A 22,247-nucleotide genomic window follows, 5' to 3' on the forward strand; every position below is an offset into this window, starting at 1 on the left:
TTATAACGCAATAAACGCTTCTTTTTAGTGTTGCTTGTTTATTTTACGAGCTGTACTTGAATGCACCGGGAAGTCATATGCCCCGCCTACATACTGAGCCGTAAGGAGTAGAGTAGCAGCGCAAGTTTTAATTATTTATACTTCCTTTTTTGAACTGTAAAGCATCGATGGCGTGACAGCGACGCTCTTCAGCTACTGTCAATAGAAAATGTTGATGGAGGAACACACTCAGACGTGTAGAGAGAACAGATCTAGCAACGACTGGAGACAGCCGCGGGAGACACACTCTTTCCATTGTGGAAAGAACAACCGCAGACATGATTGGCCGCAGATCGGTGACTAAACAGGAAGCGAGTTTAAATGAAAATGAGCGAAAGAGCGTCGTCCTACATATTCTGTTTTCAGTCCCACAGTTCGGCTGCACAGATTAGGTTAGTATATATTATTTAATGATGGTAAATATAGTTTAGCGACAGCTTTCGGGTAGCTAATGTTTATGTTTGTAGCTTAGCTTGCTAAGTGACAAAAATGAGCCGTGCATCCATTAGGCTACAATAATAATAAAATACCACACAGCTAAATGGACTGTTAGCATCTGGACTAATGGCAGATTTACACAAACCCACTTTTTACTCACATGTTTATCTGCTGCAGTTAGTATTTAGCTGTTGTCACCTTTGATGGAAAATACAACTAAAATGCCAATGGTTACATGATTAAATCTCTTAACGATTTATTATGGCTCAATCAAGGCTTGACCATGTGATAATCTTAATAATATTTTTGTTAAAGTAACTGTGTTTGAATTATAATTGAATTGAACGGATAGGTAATTAAACAAGATATAAACAAATTAATACAGCTTGTTCTAATTGGTTACTAATGCGTATGCGTTAAATGGCACTTGTGATGTCATGTGGGATCTTGTTACACCGCTAGTAATTAGAGCTGCCACATACGATTATTTTTATAGTCTAATCACGATTATTTTTCGATTAGTCGACTAATCAGATCATACGGTAATTGAATATAAAACATAGAGCTTATCGCGCCAGAATGCAGCTGCTGTTATATAACCATCATTAAATTTTAGCTATATGCTAATATATATATAGCTGTGGAAGGCAGGTTCTTCTCTTTCATTTTCTTAAAAAGATCCCACACTTTGAGCTCTGTTGTCAGGTAGCCATGATACCAGAGCCTGTCTGTATAAAGTCTTGTGACGTCCACGGCCTACCCCAGTTACCACTACTGTGCATGTGTGTCAAGGACAGAAAGGCAGATGTGGCAGTGGAAGGTGTCAAAGCAGTTTGGAGAGAAAAACTAAGTAAAGAACAAAAAAAAAAACCAAAAAACAATTAATCGATTTTTAAATTAGTCATAGATTATTTTAATAATCGATTAGTCGTCGATTAATCGACTAATCGTGGCAGCCCTACTAGTAATAATGCAAGTGATGTTTGTGTGAATATAAAGTTAACATTGTCCTTATTGTGCATGTTTGTCCGTGTAATCATCAGAGGACGATGATTAAAAAAGAATCGCCTGAAGAATGGAGGCCTGGCGTCGACCTGCAGGAGCCAGAGCTCATCATCGTAAAGGAGGAAGAGGAGGAACCGTGGACCAGTCTGGAAGGACGGCAGCTCGATGTGAAGGAGGAGGCTGACGCCACTAAGTTTTCATTCACCACAGTTTCTTTGAAGAGTGACTATGATGAAAAACCTCTGCTCTCGCCTCTTCTTCAGCACCAAATGGAAGACGGAGATCTTTCAACCAGCAGCTCAGCTGACCAGATGGAAGCAACGACTGGTGAAGCAGACAGTGGAGGAGGAGAAACTACCAGGAACCCAAGTCTGAATTCTCATCTTGATGATTCCAGCTCTTCAGAGACTGAAGTTAGCGACTGTTGTGAAGATGAAGAGGATGAGAACCATTCTGACTCTGGGCTGAAAGGACTTTCGGATTTTGAGCCAATACCTGAAGACAGTGATGAAGACTGGAAGGAGAGCAAGTCTCCTGAGTTGGGTGTAAACAAATCGTTCAGCTGTTCTGAGTGTGGTAAACAGTTCCTCCACGTTCAGTCTCTTCAGAAACACATGAGCAGTCATTCAGGAGTAAAGGCTTCAAGTTCTTTGGTTAAAAAGAGTTTTGATGTGGAGTCACAACAGAGACTCCAGGTAGCGCAGAAATCGTTTAGTTGTGACGACTGCGATGAAAACTTCACCAGAAAAACAGATCTAAACACACACAAAAGGATCCACACAGGACAAAAAACATTTGTTTGCGATGTTTGTGAACGACGGTTCAGCTACAAGTCCAGGTTAGACGCACACACGAGAATCCACACAGGAGATCAGCCGTTTGTTTGTGATGTTTGTGGGCAGAGGTGCAGCGGGAAGGCCCATTTAAACCGACACATGAGAATCCACACAGGACAGAAACCCTTCACCTGTGATTTCTGCGAGCGAAAGTTCAGCCAAAGGGGAAGTTTAAACATACACATTAGAATCCACACGGGACAGAAACCGTTCGCTTGTGACGTCTGCGAGCGGCAGTTTAGCCAAAGGACGGACCTGAACCGGCACGCCAGAATCCACACGGGAGACAAGCCGTTTGCTTGTCGTGTTTGTGGACGACAGTTCAACCAAAAGGGAAATTTAAACACACACATGAAGACCCACACAGAAAACAAAGCACTCGTTTGCAATGATTCTTAAAACACAATAGTCCACCTAAGAGAGAAAACACTAACTGTGGACAATGAGACGTTTAGGGGTGTTAGTGTACATTTATATTACAATATTAAACCGGTTTTTGACACATGTAGCACACTGTTTATTTCAAGTTAGGAGAGTAAGAAAATATGCTATTTGTTTTTAATAATAGTATTAGCCTGTTAACACATCCTTGCTGTACGTGATCTGCTACGTTATAGCCTTTCCAAAACATTGACTTTACAGCCATTTGTTGCACCTGTCCACGTTTTTTTCTTAATTTAATATTATCCTTTTTTAAGCATTTAGTATGCTTACTATGTGACATTCTAAATAAAAAATGGATTTCTGTAATCTGCAAATCATTGGAATCTGTTCTTATTTACAGATTATTTGTTCTGCAATTGGGATTGTATTTATGCATTTGAGTATTTATAGCCTTCCTCAACGTCTCCTTTGTCAGATCTGGTGCCACACGAGAGAGAGAGTCAGGCTGATTAGGTGTCTGACCTGGAACCTTACAAAGAATAACTTTTGCTGTAAACTTCAGCCGCTGATAAAAAACAAAAAGCAGTCCAGTCAGACATTAATCACTAATAGTTATAAAGAAAGAGGCCGTACTGTGATATAAATATAACAAAATAGGACTGGACATTTTTGCATGAAGTTTAAAAAAGAAAGCACAAGTTAATTACCAATAAGACAATTTCATGTCCTGACAGGCATTTATCTCTCACTATGACTGAGATCCTATTTTAGGAAGGCGGGTTATGATCGCGTTGTGTTGTTTATAGACCAGAGTTCGACTGTGGCAGTGAGGGAGCGAGGGTCTCTGGTTTCGTGAAGGCCTCTTGTGTGGACTAAACATGGAAATTGAGCTATAAGTCCGAAAGAACTGCTTTCTTAGGAGATTTACTGGATAAAACCCTGTGATTTCATTTGAAGGTAAGGTTTCTTTGTCACAAGCTTCTAAGCACTGCATGGTTTTGGGCAGGGGTCTGCAACTTTCACCGTCAAAAAAAAAAGCCATTTATGTTCCTAAATAAAATCGAATCAGAGTCAGAAAACTAGTAGGATTGTGGTCAACTCATGGCAATGGGGCCACTTCCAGTTCTCTGCGTGGGACTTTTAAGGAAAGCGAGGACCTTAGAAGCCTGAAATAAAGATGGCATTACATATGAGTTTTAGATACGGCATTTAAAATTAAATTGTTACATTTATTGTTTTTTATATATATTTTAGGAGAGAAGAAAAGACTGTCTATGTAAATAAAACCAGAAAAACATTTTATAGTTTATGCTTTAACTAAATTAAAACACTAAGGCCTGTGTGAGCCCTTTTTTCTTTTTTAAAAAAATAATGAAAGGTCCTTTTTTAAAAATAAAGCACACAGTTAAAGTGAATATAAAAAGCTTGTGTTTAATTATAACTTGTTGATTTATTGTAACTCGGCTTTCTAATTAGGGCTCCTGGTTTACTCTGATTTATATGAAATATATATATATTTTAGGAAAAATGGAGAAAAAGCTCCTGTCCACACCCACCATCATCAGCTCCTCAGGGTCAAGCTCTGTCCTGAAGGGCCCCTCTTCTCCACCTGTCTCCAGTGACCCCTGTGCTGCGCAGACTCAGCAGGACAAATCAACAGCTTCAGCAAACCCCGGACAACCAGTGGAGTCCTCGTCACCTCCACGCTCCACGTCTCCTGCCTCCTCCACACCAGCAGCTTCAGGCTCTGACCTTCAGCCCGGTTCTGTCCTCCCTCCAGCTGCAGCTGCTCCCACAAAGCGCACCTTTGCTTCTGTAGCCAAGCGGGTGATCGTGCAGGAGAGGCTCAGGAAAGCAGAGGAGGAGGATGCCCACGATGAAGAGGATGGTGAGGATATCTTTGTTGCTGTTGTATTGAGTTGATGAACTTTATTCCAAGAGTTGCAGCGTGAGGATATTTCTTTCAGCCAACTGGGTTCTCATTTGGAATTTTCTGGGAATTTTATTTCTCAGTATAAGATTGTTTAAATTTAAATCTCTGACCTGAAAGGTGACAGGCAATATGCATTTATTCTAGTAATAATGGGTCTTTATTAGACATTGTAGATTGACTTGAATGCATCTTGATAGCCCTTATTTATGACAGGTTTTGTTGCACATAGGTCTAAATGTATGCAACACAAGAATTTCCAATGGATTAATTAATAAATGATTTTGGCTCAACATGGTTTGCATGTCTTTCATCAGCACGTTAACCTTTGTGAGCATTCTGGCCAATCACAGACAGCTGCTCAGTGGCTCACAGAGCAGCCATCATGTTGAATTTCTCATGTATATGGTTCTAAATGTAGAAATACTAAGATGTTTGTGTGTAATATTGATCATTTTTAGCTGATAATATATTTCAGAGACACCTACATAGTTTACATAAAAAAGGTTGGTGTAATTGATAAGAATTTGTGTGACACTGTAGCAGGCCATAACTTCAGCTCCAGAGTTACACCACAGAAAGCCTTTACAACGAGGCAGGCGTGTTTAAAATTCACACACTCTCACGTCTTCTCAGCCTCTGACTTCTTGCTGCGCTCAAGTTGCAGGAAAATGCGTCTGGTGGGAGTTGATCACTTTTTGGACGCAACTTCAGGACGTGAAGGAATACTCGAGCGGCGCTGCCTCGAAATAAGAAAGACGGATCCCACAGGTTCTAACCCAGGGAGGACCGGCTGAGATGTTCACTCTTTTTGATCTCTTGTCAGACGAAGAACCAGAGGAGGAGCTGAGTGTGGAGCAGCTGGAGGAGAAGGCCGGATCTGGGGATGCCAGAGCTCAGACACGGGTGAGTAACACACACACACACACAAACAAACATAAACATGCATGCACAGACTGCCTCCTGGCATCGTTGTCAGTCCTGCTGGCTGACTCAGTCTTGGTGCGGTTCTATTTTCTGCAGCTTGAAAGCTGATCCCAAAGGATTCCGGTGTAATACATTGTATTCTAGCACATTAAGAAATCATTTTAAAAAAAGAGCATGTGCTGAATTTGTCCCAAAAATGATTACATATTCTCTCCGGTTTAACTTGTAATTAAGACGTGCCACCTCTGATTTTTCAGTCACATTTTCAAGCTACAAGTTTTGATTTTAATAAGTGTGTGTTTGTGTGAGTGAAAGCTCTATCACATCAGTCAACACAGCTGCAGAGTACATTAGGCTTGGTCTTCCAGTGACGTCTCATGTGTCACAACACAAGCCTGTTTCAGAGTGTACCTACATGTTAATGTGGCAGTACATTAATAAACGACGAATCATTTTATTTTTGTAAAAGTTTCCAGGACAGAATCTGTTGCAAGAAAGAGGAGACGTTTGTTAATAACTGTGTGGGAATGTGAACCCTGAGGCCTCAGCTGCCCCTGTTAGTTAGCCAGGACAGGAACCCTGACAGTCCCCTGCCCCAAAGAATTATGGACTTTGTAGTTTTTTTTGTCTACATAAGAAGAAAAGAAGGAAATTTAAAGAGAGCTGGATTTGTCTTAGGTTCTGGTCAAAAACACCGTGAGTCATGAGAGCTTATCGATAATTCCACACAGTTCTGAGCTGGAGGCTTTTGTCCAGTTGAAGACACACATTAATCCACCCTCTCACCTTTCAGCTGGGCCAGCACTTCTTGATTCTCGCTGAAAAGAAGGACGCAGAAGTTAACAACCGCCTCGCCGTTAACTGGCTGATTAAAGCGGCCAAACAGGGACGAAAGACCGCAGCGAAACTCCTTCAGCGCTGCTGGATCCAGAAGAAAGGTTCGTGTTAAAAACCTCGTCGCTAGCGTCTTTGTGTTTGCAGTTCAGTAACCGTCCGCCGCCTTCCTCCCCAGGAATCACTTCGGAGAATGAGGCCGACGTGCGCATGTTGTCGACAGAGAGCAGGTTTGAGCTGGCCGTGCGGAAAGCAGCCATGATGATGTACTGGAAGCTGAACCCGGACAGGAAGAAGAAGGTGGCTGTGTCTGAGATGCTGCAAAATGTCGACCAGGTCAACACAGCGCCGGGTAGGAGGCAGATACTGCAGCACACATGAGGAGCAGGATGTTTTACTATACTCCCTGATGCTCCAGCAGGCCATGCGATGCTCACCCAAAGTATGGCCCTGCCTGAGCATCACACGTTTCATCAGAACAACACCCACGGCAGCCATGGAGGTCCTACTGGACCTGACTCCACTAGATTTATACATCTTAGGGGAGGCTGCATCCAGCACGGTGAGGTTACACCAGTCTGTTAGGTGGAAAAGCCTATCTGACTCACAGCACACTAGAATCTGGCATCTCTCAATGACCTTCAGTGTACACAGAAGGAAATATTCATCCTAACAGATGGCCAAGATGCTATTAGAGCTCTCCGAGGGCCACACTTTACATCATTATTGGCTTCAGAGTGTGCCGAAGCAGTCAACCAACTAGGGAGAGATAACAGTGTTACTGTTAAATGGGTACCAGGACATACTGGCATTTAAGGTAAAAAGAGAGCTGACTACCATGCAAAAGCTGGCAGTCAGGCCCACTTCCAAAGACCAGAGCCTGTTGTAGGTATCTCAACAACAGTCTGTAGGACTGCCCTACAGGCCTGGATTAGATGTCGACACTCAATTCGCTGGAGGTAGATGGACTGTAAACAGGCACGGGAACTGATAAATGGCCCAAATTTTAGGTTAAGGAAAGCTCTCATTGCCCTGACAAGGAAAACTTTAAGTACACTTGGTGGGGTCCTAATTGGGCACAATCTGCTCAATCTCCAAAAAATGGAGGTGGGATTCCATGACAATGGTCTGTGTGATGCCTGTGGCATTGGATTAGAGACCTCTTTGCACTGCTTAGGCCAATGCCCGGCTCTGAGCACTCAAAGGAAAATAATTCTTGGGGAACCTTTTATGGATCTCGAGAATCTCAGAACACTGTGTTTCTAAGCAGGTGTCCTTCATTGGCGGGACGTGAAGGTTTGATTAGAAAGAAGCTCAGTGTCTCTTTGAGGAGAGTAATAGGCCCACTAGGAGGCACTCACTCACATGGGGTCTTATCCATCCCCATTTACCAATACCAATATTCCAAATTGTGATTTCAACATTTGCAGCTGCCTTAAAAATCTATGGCAATGGCTTTTGTTGTTGTCATTTCTCACCATCAGGGAGCATGGCAAGCAAGATTCCGGTTCCAACCTCAGGCCAAACCCAGAAAGTGTTGGAGTGCATGGTCAACAAAGACTGTGGGTATAAAAAAACAGAAGCAAAAAAATTAAAGAACCTTTTTGTTTTGTTTTAAATCACCAGTTTTCTGCTCTTACAGCCAATCAGCTGGTGGACTTGGATGACTTTGTTGAGATAACAAAGAATTATGCACAAGGCATCGTCTCACCTGTTTCTCCAAAGGACAGCCAGTTCTCACCCAAACCTGAGAGTCCTGCTCTGTCTGAGCGTGTCAATAAGGTATGAATACCCAGTTACCTAATATGAAAACAACTGATCTCCAGAACAGTTTTGGCAGTTACGTGTAGGTGTGAGCGTGTGGATCTGTTTTAAAGCACGGGACGGAGGGAGTTTCAAAAGGAACCAAGAAGGTGTTGAAGCATTCGTGGAGTTTTGGTTGCAGTGGGATGATGCTGGACACCAAGCAGACCGGTGCCATGAAGTCCCGCTTGATGGTATTCACATACAGATGTTGTGTGGAGACTCTTATCTGTTTACACAATTCATCTGATTATTATTTGGTTCCCATCTGCCCATGTTCCTCAGATGCTGCAGTACCCGCTGCATGCGGTCATCGCGATGAAGGAACGCCTGGTGGATTGGGCGTCGAGGGCTGGCGTCATGTGGCTGAGCACCATCATCCCCACGCAGCACGTCAACGCTCTCATCTTCTTCTTCATCATCAGTAACCTGACCATTGACCTGTTTGCTTTTGTCATCCCCCTGCTCGTCTTCTACCTCTCCTTCATCTCCATGATCATCTGCACGCTGAGAATTTTCCATAGCAGCAAGGTTTCTGGTTCCTTTAGGTTTCCTGCAATGCCAACGCATTCTCACTCCCAACTCGTCAACATATTGACGCTTGGTCAGGTAGCCTTTTGCGTCCAGTTTTGACATGCCAGGTAACCCCCGTGCGTCAGTTTTTTACGAGATGAGGTGGAGGAGGACAAGCGTGTTTTCATATTTTTTTCAAGAGTAGGAAATGCGCAAAACTAACCATCCTAGACCCAAAATTTAACTCCTATTAGCCTTATACAGCCTTTCCCTGATCCCAGTGCCTAAAATTAACCATTAATCCTGATCCCTCATATTATATCCACAGACCCCTCAACCCAAAGACCCCTAAGTGTCGCAACCCAGAAAAGCCGTGGGCGGCAAGGACTGACGCGCGGGGGTACCTGACACATCAAAACTGGACGCAGACGGTCCCTGACCAAGCGTCAATATGTTGACGAGTTGGTAGTGAGAACGTGTTAGCAATGCTGACTTGGCATTACTTTTTTCTTGTATACCCACATAGCAGACAGGTGTGGGCCAGATCTGGTGTCAAGCTGGTACTGATGGCTGACTGCTGGTACAGTCAACTGCATTTGTGGACCAAGTCTGATAAAGATGGCACTGTTTTTAAGAAGGCATGCCACAACTGGGCCAGATGTGGTTTGCTTTACGTGGTCAGAGTCTGTCTGTGCCACAACTGACCTGGGTGTGGTTTGGTTTATGTCGTGCTGGACCATGCATGGACCATCTCTGGCAAACCACACCTAGGCCACCAAAGTCCCATCATTTTTGTAGTATCTGGGTCATGTATTGTATTGTTTGAGTCAGAACTGGGCCAGACAAATTTTGCTATGTAGGTATTTTTTCTTTTTACTTCTTGTTCTCTTTTATCAATTGCGTCAAGGTCAAACCTGTTTCTGGTATGCTCTAACTGAAGAACCATTTTCTTTTTATTTTCCAGACCTGGGAGAACTTCCGGGCACTGACGTCTCTACTGACACATTTCGAACCGGGCCTTGACGTGGAGCAAGCAGAGACCAACTTTGGCTGGAACAACCTGGAGCAATATGTCTATTTTATGATTTCTGTCTTTTTCGTCATCTTCTCCTTCCCGGTGGCTGACAAGAAGTGGATTCCGTGCTCTGAGCTTTCCACGGTGGCCATCTTCTTTACTGCTGTCAGCTACCACAGCCTCAGCCCAGCTGCTGCAGCGTACGCACGCAGAGCCTTGTTCATAGAGGTGGATAACTAACTGGGTTTCCTTTTACTCTTAGTTTTGTCTTTCATTATTATCATTCAGTCTCAAGACAAGCAATCATGTAATTGCTTTGCTGTCTTGCACACGACAGCATAAAGTTAAGACATTTAAGTATTTAACAAAATATGATTGTGATGTGAATATGAATAAAACAGTGCTGTTGAGGTGCTGTAAAATATCTTTGCACTTGTTTCTGCTCAGGTAGCATCTGGTCTGTTGTACCTGACCCAGTTACTGCCAGAGGACATGACAATGCTTCGTTTCCTAGGACGCACCTTCACCACGCTGCCGCTTGGAGAATCTGTGGTCCTGAAGCTCAGTCTCCCCTGTCTCCTCTATGTTTACCTCTTCTACCTGTTCTTCAGGTGAGCAGATGTAACAGTCCGGTTTTACCTCATTGTTTCAGAATGAATTTGTGATCTGTTCAGCCTGTCCTTTATGTGAAGTTGCAGTCCTTCAATGTTTCCTTCTCATCCCTCAGCATGGCAAGAACCCGTGGTTTCAGCGGAACTTACTGCTTCCTGATTCCGTACCTCGTCTGTTTCATGTGGTGTGAATTCTCAGCGGTCCTCCTCCAAAACTCCTCCGCCGTGGGACTATTACGCACCTGCGTGGCGTACTTTCTCTTCCTGTTCGCCCTGCCCGTTCTGGCCTTTGGCCTCGCGGCCATGCTCTTCATCCAGCTCTTTAAGTGGTTCCTCGACCTGGAGCTGACCAAGATGATCGTCACCTTGGCCATCTGCGCCATCCCTGTCACTCTGCGGCTCTGGACGCGCTACAGCATGTCCATCCTGGACGTGTTCCGCTCTTTTATGCACTGGGGTCCGGTCAAATTCATCCTGCTCTGCATCTCCATGGTGATCCTGCTGTTCTCGGTTTACGTGTACCACGCCGAGGGGCAGAAGGTGTACAACTCCACCCTGACCTGGGATCAGTACAGCCAGGCTTGCGGGCCGCCTGCATGGGAAGCCAAAGGCATGGCCCAGACGCAGATCTTCTGCAGCCACCTGCACGGGCACAGGGTCACATGGGTGGGTCAGTTCAAAAGCGTCCGTATAGCCGAGACAGAGAACGGACCGCAGTCCGTCATCAACATTTTGCCGGTGTTCATGGGCGATTGGCTGCGCTGCTTGTATGGTGAAACGTATCCGAAATGCGAGCCAAAGAACATCACGTTTGCAAACCTAACAGCTGCAGAAGCAAACGGTTCGTCCGTTTCTATGCCTATGCTGCTTCGAATGCAAGAGGAGGAAGAGCTGTGTCAGGTTAAGGCTCTGGCCAAACACTCCTGCCACGTCAAGCGTTTCGACAGCTACAGATTTGAGGTGACGGTGGGGGTCGTGCGCGATGGAAGTGCACAAACAGACGACGCAGCCAGGGATCTGATCCTGGTGGCCAGCCACGAATTTAGACAAGTTCTGCTAAATCTGAGACCTGGAAACGTTGTGGAGTTTAGCACTAAGCTGGAGGGTCGTTTGGGATCAAAAGCTCCCGCCTTTGAACTCAAAGCGATCCACTGTCTGGACTGTGCGTCATCCACGCTGAGCGGAGGTCGGCAGGTGAAAATAGAGAGAAACTGGAGGCGCACCACAATGAGAGCCCTGGAGTTTGCTTTTGATTTTTTCTTTTCACCGTTTCTATCTGCAAACATCGCCGCCTGAGAACATCAAGAAAAATGTCCAGAGATTTGAACTGATTATGAGTGAATTTCTTCAGAATAAATGACCTTTTTCTGGTGTGAATATTTTATTACAAATTTTATTCAAAGTTTGGTTTACAAATAGTCCTAATACGTGTGGACATAATGTACTTGTGTTTGGACATTTTTTCTTGGTTATTTATGAGCTTACAAATTTACAAAAGTTTTCTATTTTGGTCAGATGGTCAGACTTGTTAATGTTAATGCTGACTTCCGCTGGAAATGTTACCAATAATTATTTACATTAAAGAAACTTATCTTGTGTTTGTGCAGCAGCTGTCTTTTGTATCTAAGGTTTTTTTTATTGGTGTTCACGTCAAGACTCAAATGTCAGAATGACAAATTTTAATCAAACCTTTTAAAAGCAATCAGAGGATATAGATCTACAACTTATAAACTTTTGCAGTTCAGTCAAATCATTCACTTAAAACATTTCAAATGACTTTCTGAGGTCTGACCATCGATCAGACTATTTTCTTCAGCAGCTCTGAATAGATCTTACAAAGCATGACCCAGTAGACCTCAGATTTAAGAGGAACAATGTGGATTCCATCATGTTCATGGAACACTGGACCACTTCTTCATCAAGGGTCCTTTAGGGGCTTGGAAATCTGCCCAGCAATGTGGTCGGCGTGCTCCATGAATATGAGATTATGGATCCAGTAATCACACCACAGATTGATAATAAAAGTCCAAAGTATTTCTGTCGTATTTTTATATTATTTTATTAATGCACATTCCTTTCATTCATCTCACTTGAGTAAAGTTTTTATACATTTAGAATTGCATTTAGACTTTTTTTAAAGTATGATAGATATACACACAGTTAGCTTTGAATAATGACAACATGCTGCTGCAGCTGCTGTGATCCTGAACACAGATCCTCCACCAGCTGTGTGTGGTGGTGGTGGTGGTGAGGATGATGCATTTACAGCTGATATTCACCACTGGAGGGCTGAGCGCCACATGATGCTGAAGTAGGGGTGTCACTCTGTGAACATGTTTGTTTGTTTTTTTACATTTGGGTCAGATTATGTTAAACCAATTGGCCAATTGCAACATAAAAAGCTGGCTGAGGAGAAAACAGACAAGTGGGGAATGTTTGATGGAAGTTCAGTGTCTTAAAAGTTTGTATTAAGAAAATAAAAGTGATCCATCAAATTTCAAAGTTTGATAAATGTGCACAGAGATTCCTCCAAACTTTTAAGCTTCTGACCCACAAAGTAGCATTGGCAGAGGCAACCCCAAATTATACAGATTCGAGCATACAATCATTTTGTATTTTGATTTCTAGAGTTTATTTGAGAACCCACAATTGTTTTTTTAATAACCCACAGTGGGATCCTGACTTCAACTTTGGGAACGATTGAATTAGACCACCTGATCACTTAAAGCAATAGTTAATTTTTTTTTTTTCATAATTGTTCTTAAAAAGTTGAGAACAATCAATATCTTACCTGTTGTAGATAGCTTTTTGACTGACCTCAGTTTGGAGAGAAAGAGATTAATTTTCCTGCAGGAAGTGTTGTTTTTAATGTTATTAAAACAATGAAGTTTATAAAACATGAATAGCATTTGCAAAATTGTTGGAAGTTGAGTTGTTTTAAGATGACATCACTCTGGTCTTGGCCTCATTGGCTCATCAATGTGGTCAGAATTAAATAGACTTATTTACAACAGGTAAGACAAAAGCTACATTCATGACCCTTACACAAAACTTGTTTCTTAAGATTGAAACTATTGTTTTAAGATCAAAGCATCCCAGAATTTAGAGTTCAGTCTAGCACGGTTATTGTCTTACTGTAGTACATGATTAGCATGTAGCGTTATGAGGTATATGGTATGACAATTACAGCATGTGACACAGAATGTTAAATTCACATTATTATTATTGTCTGGACGGAACAGATCTTTTAGCAATGTATACATAATGAGCTATTGCACTTACAATCACCTCTGACCCTCAAACACTCTACAGACACAAACATTACATCTCTGATAAGCTGAATCAGGGTGTCTCGTTTTAAAAACAATGTGCAAGTTTATATATTTTTTTTGCAATTGCGAGATCCCTTATCAAAATGTGCTTATTAGAAAATGAACAAGACTCATTGTATTAGCAGTTCCATTATTTTAACACCAATCAGCCTAGATTTGAACTCAAAACACTCTGCCTTCTCTGCAACGTGTAGTTACGCAGAGTTTGTAGAGGAAAAGGCTTTGACAAAAAAAACATTTAGGTTCTGACTCACTAAAGATGTTTGCAGCTTTTGCGGGAGTTTCTCAGGTGCAGACGTCTAAATACAGAAGAGCTCTTGCAAAGAGAGCTGTGTGCCTCAAAGTGTGCTGCCAACTAAATATTGCCTCTCTGAGCAGCAGTTAACAGAGGTTTAATGTGTGCATTTTTTTAGATGAAACCCATTCGGTAAATAAAAGAGGAGCAATCTGCTGCACTGCTGCCTTTACTGAAAGATTGCAGGTATGTGAGGAAAAGTATAGCGTAGTTCATCTTCCTTTCCAGCAATGTGTCAGACATTGTTGTGTTAAAAATAAATGGTCAAATATGTGCATAAAACCCTGTAATTACTGTTTTACATTCTGATTTGAATTTTATAACTGCAGGACATTTCAACAGAAAGTGTTTCCCATCCAGAAGCTTAAAAGCAGAACCCAAGGTAAATAATTCTCCAAATAAGACCTACTGTATCTTCAATGCACCTCTAACATGGTCAACTACCAGTTTGAGGGTGAATATATATTTTAAAATGTATTAAGTGAAAATAAAAAGATATAATTATGATGATAAAAGGTTGTGTTTGCGCTGTGGTAGAACTAGCGCTACTTGTTTTGAAAATGCAATGCTGAGATTGAAAAGATGCAAGAGTTGGAGCTAAACTTAGCCGCTACGTAGTTTTAGTGAATCAGGACCTAAGTGTTGTGATATATACTGTATATACAATTCACTCTGCCCTCCCTTCCAACAGCTTTCCGTGTATTGCTACAGATAAATACCTAATAAATTGTGAATTACAGAACCCATTTGTAAAAGTAATCTGGCGCAACAAAACCTGTTAGTTTCAAGGAACCGAAAACTCTTTTAAAAAAATGGAGCACAGAATATTTACAACTTACTGTAAAAAGTGTGTAGATGTTTCTGGTACGAGTAGAAGAAAATCTCACGTTTTAAAGCATAAACACTGTGTCGCTGTTGTTGTTGGTGCTTCTTTTCCTAAGCGAATAGGGCAAAGGTTACGGGGCGTTCTCAAAGAGCACTGCTCTTAAAAGAGTGGTTCAGCAGCTGCTGTCACTTGACAGAAAGGGTGAATGGATGTTGTGAGAAGATTTACACCTGACACTAATCCACCTTATAAATGCCTTGATGGAAATGAGAGGTCGGTTTGTCCAGACGTCTCATGAGCCATATGATCTGTAGCCTCCAATGGTACCGAGCACTTCCTGCTTTGTGTGCAATGAGTAGTGAGTGGTGCAACATGGTGGGATTAACAGCTCTGAGTCACTGCAGATGGAGAGGCGTCCCTGCACCTCGTTCCCTGCCTCTGTGACAGAAGAATTACACAAACATCTTCAAAAAGTGGGAGTGCAACAAATACAAGTCCTGATGGCACTGGACATATCAGTCCATCTCAGTGTGAAAAAAATTTTTCTTCCTTCGTGATCGGATAAATTATTAGTCTTTCAAATTCAACTAATCCATCTTCCAAAGGCCAAATCTCTTTAAGGTGTGACTTGTTCCTCAAGCCTCGCTTAAAACATTCAAATATATTCAAGTTTGTGTTTTTGTGACGGTTTTGATAAAAGCACCACGTGTTTGTGTTCCCGCTCCGGTCACTGCCCCTCGGCGTTGACCCGATCCTGGAAGATGTACAGGTTGTTGGTGGCCGCGATGGCAATGATGTTCTCGGACGGGTGCCAGGCCATGTGCAGGATCTTCTTAGAGAAGTCCAGGCTGTCGACACCCACATCGCCACGGCGCCGCTTGCCCCCCGTGTACACCCGCCGGGTCCGCAGCACGGCCCGAGGCTTGCTGCTTTCCCGCCAGGCCTCCAGGGTCACGCCGCGGCCCGTCTCCCTGTCGAACATCCGGAAGAAGCTGTTGTATGCCCCCGTCATGATCACACTGGAGGAGAGAACGAGAGAATTGATCTGATGCCTGCAAAGCTCGTCTCCGGCATCGATTTAAATGCTAAATGTTGGCTAAGGTGGGGAATTAAGAGGATAGCAGGAAGCAGCAACGAGCAGTTTGTTTGCTTTGGATAAACTGTACGTTGTTTCTTTTCACCACTCACCTGTCTGAGCTGTTCCAGACACATTCAAACTTGTCAAAGATACAGTCATTCTCATAAAGGGCACACAGCTTACTCCTCAGGTACTCATGGACCTAAAGATGGAGCAGACAAGTCCATGTTATAATCAGGGATGATCCACATCACCATGTTTGTCCTGGCTTCATGTTAAGCTAATCTTCTTTCTGACACTTCCCCGTCACGCGAATTACATGTAAGTTCATACAAGACCAATTCTGAAAGGTCTGCAACAATGTGTCAAAACAGAATGCAATAATTTGCAAATTTCATAATAGAGTAAAGAAAAAATGTCAAATGTTTAAACGAATTCAAACTCATTTTGAATTTGATGTCAGCAACACAAAGTTGGAGCAATATTTCCTACTGAAAAGCATTTTTTTTTCTTTTTCTTGTCTGAGCTAAAACTTGTTAAATAGACTGAAGCAAAATGTAAAACTGTAAATTTACATTATTTTTGAAAGAATGTGATTATCCAGCCTGTTATTAGCACACAGTGCAGAAGGCTGCCTCTCTGGTGGCGTAGGGGTGCATTAGTGCCTACACATCTGGAAAGGCACTGTAAGAAAATTTAGTGTTCATTAACTGAAATCGTTACGAAACCACATGAATGTTGAATAGATTAAAATGCGAAGAGAATGGACCGTACAACACCAGTTACTGGAGTGAACGCTGGTTTAATGCTGTCTGTTCAGGCAGGAAACCAACGCTGAATGCAAACCGGAAGACCAGGTCCATAAATACACGGGTCTTCAGTGCCTGGTACGCCCACTACAGGCCCACCGCTGAATTGCAGACACTATGAACAGCAATGCTCTCCTAATGTTTTTATTAACGGTTTATTATGTGTTGTGATGGTGTTTCGGGCATGTATCTAAATCTATTTTAATCAAGACATAACAATAGTCAAACAACAGATTATAAGAACCAATAGTTAAAAAGGAAAACTATGAATATGGTGTGGTGCTTCTAAAATCAGTTTCTAAATGACTAAATAAATTTCTTCAAACTCCCCCTGTTCACAAGACAATTACTCATGTGAACAGCACCATCAATGAAAATAAAAGTATGAACATGTTTTAAAATATGGGTATGCAATTCTTTTGGTATTCATATTTCACACAATGTCTCAACTTTGTCACAAATGACAACATATTTTTGCTTCAAAGTCTAACTTAAAAAGGTTGGGCTGTCTTACTTGGTAGGTTTCAACCGGGCCTTTGTCCATATTCAGGTCCCACACCTTGGCGGTGAGGTAATCTCTTGTCAGCAGGTAGCGTCCACTGTGGCTGAACTTAACGTCCGACACAGAGGAAATAATCTCTGAGAAAAAGGAACGGCTCCCCGGATCTTCAGGCTCCTCGAAAACTAATTCAACACAGAGCCAAAAGGTATCATTTATTCAAATAAAATACACTGACATGCTTTTTTTAGACTGGAGTGTGTCGTGTTCGACTGCGCACTACACACGGGAACGCCACGCTCACGTTTGGTGTGCCTGTCGCAGAGGGCCGAGGCTCTCATGTCACAGAGGCGCAGGGTCCCCTTGCTGCTGCTGTACACAAACAGGTGGCAGTGCTGAGGGTGAAACTCTGCTGCTGTTATCACCTCCGTCAGGTCCTCCATGTTGGCCGGTTTGATGTCTACAATGTCTGTGAAGAAGCTCCATCAAGGAACATAAATCGCAAAAGTGTAAAAATCAAATTAGCATTCATGAATTTTTGTGTTTTTACAGGAATTTTGGAGGAAAGTATTTTTTTTTTATCTTAACCTCAAATCACAACCAACCAGACTGCCCCTTGACACAAACACTCACTCTGTTCCTCACTTTGTTCTATTTGTGTTGCAGCAGTCCTGTGTGGTTTAGTAGGAAGTGAATTATTCAAACTACTCCACAGATGCCTCAGACTTTCTAGGTCAGCTTCCACTTAAATTGGAAAACACCAAAGACAGCCAGTACAACACGCTGCAGTCTGGGCTGAAAACGCTCTGGGTCAGAACGGAAATCTAACTTTGTGTCTTCATAGTTTGCATGGATAGAGGAGTATCTCAGATAAGCAATGAAACTATTTTGAAGGGTTATACATAAATGTGTATAGTTTAATTTGTCAATTTAACTGATAATGAGCTATAATATAGTGTTGGAATAGTTGAGCATTACTCAACACACATTCTTGGCAAATTGTCAATCTAAACTAGGAAGAAACATGATTGATTACATTTACCAATAAAAGAAATGGACTCCTGACATGAATGTGATGTTTCTATTTCATTCTCTTATTGCAATTACTTTTTTCTTTTTAATGATTTTTTCTTTTCTGACTGAACCCCACCCCCGCCCCTTCCACCACCACCTCCAAGAAAAGCAACAAAAAACTATTAGGTCTTTGGTGCAGCTTTGGGAATTTACATTTTAACAATCTCTGAGAACATTCCTTCAAAAAAGAGATAAAGCATCATTTACAAATCAAAGGGAATCGGATGTCTTTGACCTTGTGTTTAAATTTACATTGTGGGATAAACCCATAAATCATGAATGGAAAGGATACTGAAGCTGCGGTCTGTGATGTCCAGATGCCACATATTAATGCGAAGGTCATCAGCAGACAGGTAGGTTTCCCCATCGCTGTTGACGGAGATGGAATTGATGTGGTACGTGTGGCCATTTGCAAACACCCGCCTGGGACGAACCTCCACCATCAAATCTGTTGGTTTTAGCACTGGCACCTTGGATTCAAAAGAAATGTGTAAGACTTAAGAATTAAGACAGTATGAAACTTTACCAGAAGTTAAAAAAAGTAATCAAGTGACACAAACAGATAAAAGATGTGAGAGGACAAGAGAGTCAGCGATCACACAAAGAACAGAGCTCAGGATTTGAATCCCTGAATGTGACCTTGACACATAGATGACTGAACATTATTAAAGTGTGTTACTGTGTGTGCAGGTCTGTGTGTTTACATTCAGAGAAGTGATGGTGGAAATGTCCTTAAGTCGTCCCTCCTCATCTTTCAGGTTGTATCCTTCTGGTCTCTTGTCTCTCTCACTCACCTTCCACAGTTTGATGGTCTTATCTGTGACAAACGTCCAGAAATTTGCATCAGAAAAGTTGTTTCACTTCAGGCAAAACTTACAGAACAAACAGCTCTTACAACTACTGCCAAAATCCTTTGAAATTAATGTCTTGCCTGTTGTAGATAGCTCTTTGAATGGCCTCATTTTGGAGAAACGGGATTTAAATTCTGAAGGACTGGTGAGCTAACAGCTAGTCTGAGCGAAACCAAAATAGACTGTTGCTATCTTCATACAATCACAAACATTTCATCATAGATCACACAAACACTAATATATAAACCTTTAAATTATCTTCAGTTTTGGACCGCAGAGTTATTTTCATAGATCAGATCTCAAACTGGTCACCATCTCATCTGTTTGGTTGGGATTATACTCAAAGAGCTGCTTATAACCTCTCCACAGAACCCCACTTCACATCTTTAGAACTATCACTTTAAGTGGACCCACATTTTTAGTTTTGATAAGTGTTATCAATTGAACTATTGCCTTTTTTTAAACTGGGTTACATTTCTTTAATATCTGATTCATGCTTTGCCAGTTTGAGAACATTTTTAGTATTAAACGTGAGCAGGGTGTTGTAGAAGTTAGAGCCAGGTGGCATTAAAGTTTAATAAAAGTTACCAAGTCCTTTCCCAGGGTCATTTGAAAATAAATCCTGTTGGAACCCAATAAGGCTCTAATGTTAGAGATTGAGCTCCTCACCGTTGGTGGAGAGCAGGAAATGTGCTGCATTCTGCTGCGGCAGCCATCTGATCTTGTTGATTTTCTCCTCTATCTCCAGACTCTTCAGGTAGTCAAAGTCCGGCTCGTGGCTCTGGAACGTGCTGTAGACATTGTACTCTCCGGAGTCCCCTGTCTCCCCTGTCTCCTCAGACTCACCTTTAGACTAAAGGAAGTGAACAGCATTCGGTGACAACCTTTTCACTGTGTGTATGGGTACATGATAAAAACCGAGCCGGGCACAGAGAGTTCTGCTGGTTTCAAGTTAACCTGACCTCTGTCTCTCTTTGGAAGATGACCACTCGGCCACCTTTATCGCCTGTGGCCAGCAGGTCCCCTGTCTGGTTGAACTCCACTGTAGAGATGACATCAGCTGGGAGGACGAGAGAAAAATGGGAAGCAATTAGGCAGGGTGATGGTGGGAATAAATAAATGCAGTTTGAAAGGGAGAAATTTGAACACAGGTAGGTTACTGTTAGTGACCAAGTGAACAGTGAGTCATGTGGCTGTGTTTTGAAAGGCCAGTTTATGAAAACTTAGTTTATCCTACTGGATTGCACGTTTGAAATAAAAATAATCTTTAGACCTCGACATTTCCCTTGGATGTTTTTTGTCGGATAAAAACTCCTGTGCAGCTGTCAAAATGCAGCGCTATAATGTTCACGAGGTGGGTTTGAGACTTCCTCAGAAACTATATAAGTGACCAAGTCCATCACATGGTAACGTAGAGACAAAAGGAGACACACAACCACTCACACCTAGGGGCAATTTAGAGTTACAAATGAACCTAACATGCATGTTTTGGATGTGAGGGAGAAAACAAGTGCCTGGAGAAAACCCACACATGCATGGGGAGAACATGCAAACTCCACACAGAAAGGCCAGGAGGAGAAACTGCAACATTTATGCTGTGAGGCGACAGCTCTCACCCCTGTACCATCATCCCTGTTACAACATAATATATCTTATTACATTGTGTTGTAATATACCATGTATGATACATCATATCAATCTATCATTGCTGTGTTGCATTGCATCACATCGTATTGTATTACATATTGTATCATGCTGCACTGTATTGTATTGTATCGTACTGAAACATATTGCATCGTATCGTATCGTATCGTATTGTATCATATTTTATCGTATCATATCCTATTGCATCCTATCACATCACATCGCATCATATCATATTTTTCTGTGAAATTATGCATCATATATGATTTTGAATCCACGCAAACAGGACTGACTCACCTTCGGTGACGTAGTCTCGCAGGAAGGTGTGGTTGACTTTGGGGCTCTCGGCGTCCTCGCCCATCTGAAGCTGAAGGAGGGTTACCCGTCACCGCTCCCGTTCTGAGGGGAAGGGTCCAATCTGTAATTTCTCTTCCCGCCCAGTCTCCGCCCATGCTGCTAGGGCCTACCGTAGCGGCCTGAAGCAAGGCATCCTGGTGGGAAAAAATTGACCGTCAGGGAAGGAAGAAAAAGAAATGCAAGGAAGGAAGGCATGCGATGAGGGACAAGGATGGAGGAAAAAGGGAAAAAAAGGAATTGAATTAGGTGTGCAGTAGATGAAGAGCCTAATGAGGGAAGCAAAAAATCAGAGCTGTCGCTCAATTTGCGAAATGACGTTCCCCTAATGACACATTTCATTTCCTTTTTTAGCAAAGACACATGTGTTGAGAAGGCCTAGTCAGTGCTGAATGAATCTCTGCACTGTGGAATGGAAACAAGACAACAAACAGCTCAAGCAGGGAAAATGAATCCACACATACAGACATAAATGCAGGATGACTGAGAAAATGAAAACAACCTCAATATTCATTCTGTAAAATGATCCCAATGTTATAGTCAATGATCTAAGGGTGTGGTAGTCCTCCCTGCCCTCCTTCTTTCATACACACACAAATACAAACACACACTGCTCAGATAGATAGTCCTTGACGAAGATCAGAGGAGAACGCGGCGTCTTCCCTCTGCTGCAGGAAGGTAGGGAGGGGGAACAGGCCTCAGCTCACCTACCAGTCCGCCTGCTGCTGCTGCTGCTGCTGCTGCTGTTTGTACACGTCCCTCTGCTGCAGTGTGCTCGAGCAAGGCCCTGGTGTGTCCGTCAGAGGAAGGGAAGCAAGAAGAGGAAAAATACAGAGCAAGGGAGGTGGGATGAGGAGGTGAGGCAAAAAGGGAGGAGGGAAAAAAGAGAAAGAGAGAGGGACAGCGAGAAGGATGGAGGACGGCTGGCTGCTGATGCTGAGGATGGGATTCTGTGCAGCATCCACTGTGTCATGGCAGCCTCCTCTTGGAGCAACCAATCACAGCACAGCTGTCACTGGTGGGTCCACCCACTGCAGGTGGTGGGGAGAGGTGGAGACCAGCAGAGGGAGCCATTCAATGAAGAGAGACGTGAGGTCTGGTGGATGATTTTTTAACATAGTGCTGCAGCAATACTATTCAATATTTGTGG

At 42.6% G+C, this 22,247-nt stretch overlaps 3 protein-coding genes across 7 annotated transcripts; 2 read left to right on the forward strand and 1 right to left on the reverse strand.

Annotated features, from left to right (window-relative positions):
• The first annotated feature begins 79 nt into the window (after positions 1–79).
• LOC106531116 (zinc finger protein OZF) lies at positions 80–3,076 on the forward strand. 2 transcript variants are annotated; one of them, XM_014026889.1, is made up of 3 exons: positions 80–431; positions 1,521–1,649; positions 1,746–3,076. In XM_014026889.1, exons 2-3 carry the CDS (start codon positions 1,527–1,529, stop codon positions 2,715–2,717), a joined length of 1,095 nt encoding a protein of 364 aa, XP_013882343.1. In that variant the 5' UTR covers positions 80–431; positions 1,521–1,526; the 3' UTR covers positions 2,718–3,076. The 2 variants fall into 2 exon arrangements, with proteins under 2 accessions (XP_013882343.1, XP_013882342.1); XM_014026888.1 differs by having other exon boundaries at positions 81–431; positions 1,521–3,076.
• A 109-nt stretch (positions 3,077–3,185) lies between these two features.
• Positions 3,186–11,933, forward strand: wfs1a (Wolfram syndrome 1a (wolframin)). Of its 3 annotated transcripts, XM_014026882.1 has the most exons (12): positions 3,186–3,659; positions 4,225–4,590; positions 5,459–5,538; positions 6,353–6,497; positions 6,572–6,745; positions 7,878–7,955; positions 8,036–8,175; positions 8,271–8,390; positions 8,482–8,727; positions 9,674–9,952; positions 10,172–10,335; positions 10,452–11,933. In XM_014026882.1, exons 2-12 carry the CDS (start codon positions 4,230–4,232, stop codon positions 11,629–11,631), a joined length of 2,967 nt encoding a protein of 988 aa, XP_013882336.1. In that variant the 5' UTR covers positions 3,186–3,659; positions 4,225–4,229; the 3' UTR covers positions 11,632–11,933. The 3 variants fall into 3 exon arrangements, with proteins under 3 accessions (XP_013882336.1, XP_013882337.1, XP_013882338.1); XM_014026883.1 differs by lacking the exon at positions 3,186–3,659 and having other exon boundaries at positions 4,508–4,590; positions 5,294–5,538; XM_014026884.1 differs by lacking the exon at positions 3,186–3,659 and having other exon boundaries at positions 4,570–4,590; positions 5,300–5,538.
• A 445-nt stretch (positions 11,934–12,378) lies between these two features.
• On the reverse strand, positions 12,379–22,055 carry ppp2r2ca (protein phosphatase 2, regulatory subunit B, gamma a). Of its 2 annotated transcripts, none has more exons than XM_014026886.1 (10): positions 21,809–22,055; positions 21,041–21,234; positions 20,062–20,159; positions 19,769–19,952; positions 18,953–19,065; positions 18,541–18,718; positions 17,479–17,643; positions 17,190–17,359; positions 15,977–16,068; positions 12,379–15,807 (listed from the first exon to the last, which is right to left on the reverse strand). In XM_014026886.1, exons 2-10 carry the CDS (start codon positions 21,102–21,104, stop codon positions 15,516–15,518), a joined length of 1,356 nt encoding a protein of 451 aa, XP_013882340.1. In that variant the 5' UTR covers positions 21,105–21,234; positions 21,809–22,055; the 3' UTR covers positions 12,379–15,515. The 2 variants fall into 2 exon arrangements, with proteins under 2 accessions (XP_013882340.1, XP_013882341.1); XM_014026887.1 differs by having other exon boundaries at positions 21,805–22,055.
• Positions 22,056–22,247: the final 192 nt, after the last annotated feature.

The sequence above is a fragment of the Austrofundulus limnaeus genome, unplaced genomic scaffold (genome assembly GCF_001266775.1).
Source record: "Austrofundulus limnaeus strain Quisiro unplaced genomic scaffold, Austrofundulus_limnaeus-1.0 Scaffold598, whole genome shotgun sequence".
Classification (NCBI taxonomy): Eukaryota; Metazoa; Chordata; class Actinopteri; order Cyprinodontiformes; family Rivulidae; genus Austrofundulus; species Austrofundulus limnaeus.